The sequence below is a fragment of the Pangasianodon hypophthalmus genome, chromosome 3 (genome assembly GCF_027358585.1).
Source record: "Pangasianodon hypophthalmus isolate fPanHyp1 chromosome 3, fPanHyp1.pri, whole genome shotgun sequence".
Lineage (NCBI taxonomy): Eukaryota > Metazoa > Chordata > Actinopteri > Siluriformes > Pangasiidae > Pangasianodon > Pangasianodon hypophthalmus.
The window spans coordinates 34231310-34233809 of NC_069712.1; the positions used below are offsets into that span (position 1 = coordinate 34231310).

The 2500-nt window shown below is 49.7% G+C and overlaps 1 protein-coding gene across 1 annotated transcript in view; it reads left to right on the forward strand.

The window, feature by feature from the left end:
• sos2 (son of sevenless homolog 2 (Drosophila)) overlaps positions 1–2500 on the forward strand; it is a 27367-nt gene that overhangs the window by 19035 nt on the left and 5832 nt on the right. The window contains 6 exon segments of the mRNA XM_034302492.2: positions 199–421; positions 641–760; positions 860–1022; positions 1392–1509; positions 1787–1959; positions 2206–2322. Of these exon segments, the coding sequence (XP_034158383.2) occupies positions 199–421; positions 641–760; positions 860–1022; positions 1392–1509; positions 1787–1959; positions 2206–2322 (914 nt within the window).

A 2500-nucleotide genomic window follows, 5' to 3' on the forward strand; every position in this document is an offset into this window, starting at 1 on the left:
CGCATAGAGCACATCTAGAATACATTCACATACATCCACATTTGCATAGTGATAGAATCACTGATTGATTGACAATAATGATCTTTTGGGGTGTGTGTCTGTGCGCGTGTGTGTGTGCGTGCGTGTGTGTGTGTGCGTGCGTGCGCGCGTGCGTGCGCGCGTGTGTGCGTGTATATGTGTGTGTGTGTGTGCGCGCAGGGAAGTCCATGCGTAAGTGGGTGGAGTCCATCAATAAGATCATTAAGCGTAAGATGCAGACGCAGCCGAATGGCATCAGTCATAACATCACCTTCGAGACTCCGCCCCCTCCCATCGAGTGGCACATCAGCCGGCCCGGCCAGGTCGACACCTTTGACCTCATGACCCTTCACCCCATCGAGATTGCACGCCAGCTCACGCTGCTGGAGTCGGACCTGTACAGGTGAGAGGGAGACAGCCAATCAGAAACAGTGACTGATGATAGAGAGGACAGTAAAGGAAAAATTAACACGTGTGTGTGTGTGCGCGTGTGTGCGCGTGTGCGCGTGTGTGCGTGTGTGTGTGTGTGCGCGTGTGTGTGCGTGCGTGTGCGCGTGTGTGCACACGTGTGTGTGCGCGTGTGTGTGTGTGTGTGTGTGTGCGTGTGTGTGTGCGTACACAGGGCTGTGCGTCCGTCCGAGTTAGTGGGCAGTGTGTGGACTAAAGAGGATAAGGAGAAGAACTCTCCCAACCTGCTGAGGATGATCCGACACACCACCAACCTCACACTCTGGTTCGAGAAGTGAGTCACATGTTACCCTGTTGCATCATGGGATATGTAGTTCAGTCATCCTGACTAGTACTGTCTCTTTAACGCTGACTCTCTCTCTCTCTCTCTCAGGTGTGTGGTCGAGGCGGAGAATATGGAGGAGCGGGTGGCGGTGATGATGAGGGTAATTGAGATCCTGCAGGTTTTCCAGGAGCTCAACAACTTTAACGGGGTTTTAGAGATCGTTAGCGCCATCAACTCCGTACCTGTGTACCGTCTGGAGCACACCTTTGAGGTAACACACACACACACACACACACACACATTGTACTGTGTGTCTAGTTAGGATTTTTAGAGGTTATAAACCAATTAGGAGATGACTTCCTGTCTCTGTGGCCTGTAAGCTGAGCTGTTAGCGTGTATCTGTGTTGTCAGGTCAGAGGTGTGGTTATGTAACACCTTTATACACGTTTACGGTACTTTTTAATTACAGTACATGTGTTTAGCATATTATATTTATTAAATCTGATTTATTGCCTTTGATCCGTTTCCTACGTCTGTCTGTGGCTCTGTCACACAATAATGTAGCTGTGTCACCTGAGCTCAGGTTATACACGTGTGTGTGTGTGTGTGTGTGTGTGTGTGTGTGTGTGTGTGTGTTTAGGCTGTGCCAGAGAGGAAGAAGAAGTTTCTGGAGGAGGCAGTGGAGCTCAGTCAGGATCATTTTAAAAAGTACCTGGCCAAACTCAAATCCATCAACCCGCCCTGCGTGCCGTTCTTCGGTAAGACTGTGTGTGTGTGTGTGCGCGTGTGTGTGTGTGGGCATGTTTTTATATCTTTTTGTGGACCAAGTGTCCCCACATCAGTAGGAATATCTGACCGTTATGACAATTTTACAAAAAAAAAAAGAAATCGCAGCTTTTCTTTCAAAACCTGAAAGAGCCAGAAGATTTGCTTTTGGTTAATGAGTTTACAGTCCTCACAAGGAGAGTAATACAAATGTATATGTGTGTGTGTGTGTGTGTGTGCGTGCGTGTGTGTGCGTGTGTGTGTGCGCAGGTATCTACCTGACCAACATCCTGAAAACGGAGGAGGGGAATCCGGACTTCCTGAAGCGTCACGGTAAAGAGCTGATCAACTTCAGCAAGAGACGCAAAGTGGCCGAGATCACCGGCGAGATCCAGCAGTACCAGAACCAGCCGTACTGTCTGCGGGTCGAACACGATATCAGGGTACGGTTCTGTCCCTCGCTCCCTCCTCTCACACACACACACACACACACACTCTCACACACATACACACACACACACACACCTTTCCTTTTGTTTTCCACTTTCTTAAAAAAAGCTATACAGTGTGACAGTGATGTCCTACACAGTAGAATCACTGTGTGATGTGTGTGTGTGTGCGCGTGTGTGTGTGCATGTGTGTGTGCGCGCGTGCGTGCGTGTGTGTGTGCGCGCGTGTGTGTGTTACAGAGGTTCTTTGAGAACCTGAACCCCATGGGCAGTATGACTGAGAAGGAGTTCACCGATTATCTGTTTAATAAATCTCTGGAGATCGAGCCGCGCAACAGCAAGCAGCCTCCACGATTCGTAAGTGTCTGACCCCACAACTGTCTGTCTGCCTCTCTGTCTGTTTCTGTCTGCCTCTCTGTCTGTGTCTGTCTGCCTCTCTGTCTGTCTGCCTCTCTGTCTGTCTGCCTCTCTGTCTGTTTCTGTCTGCCTCTCTGTCTGTCTGCCTCTCTGTCTGTTTCTGTCTGCCTCTCTGTCT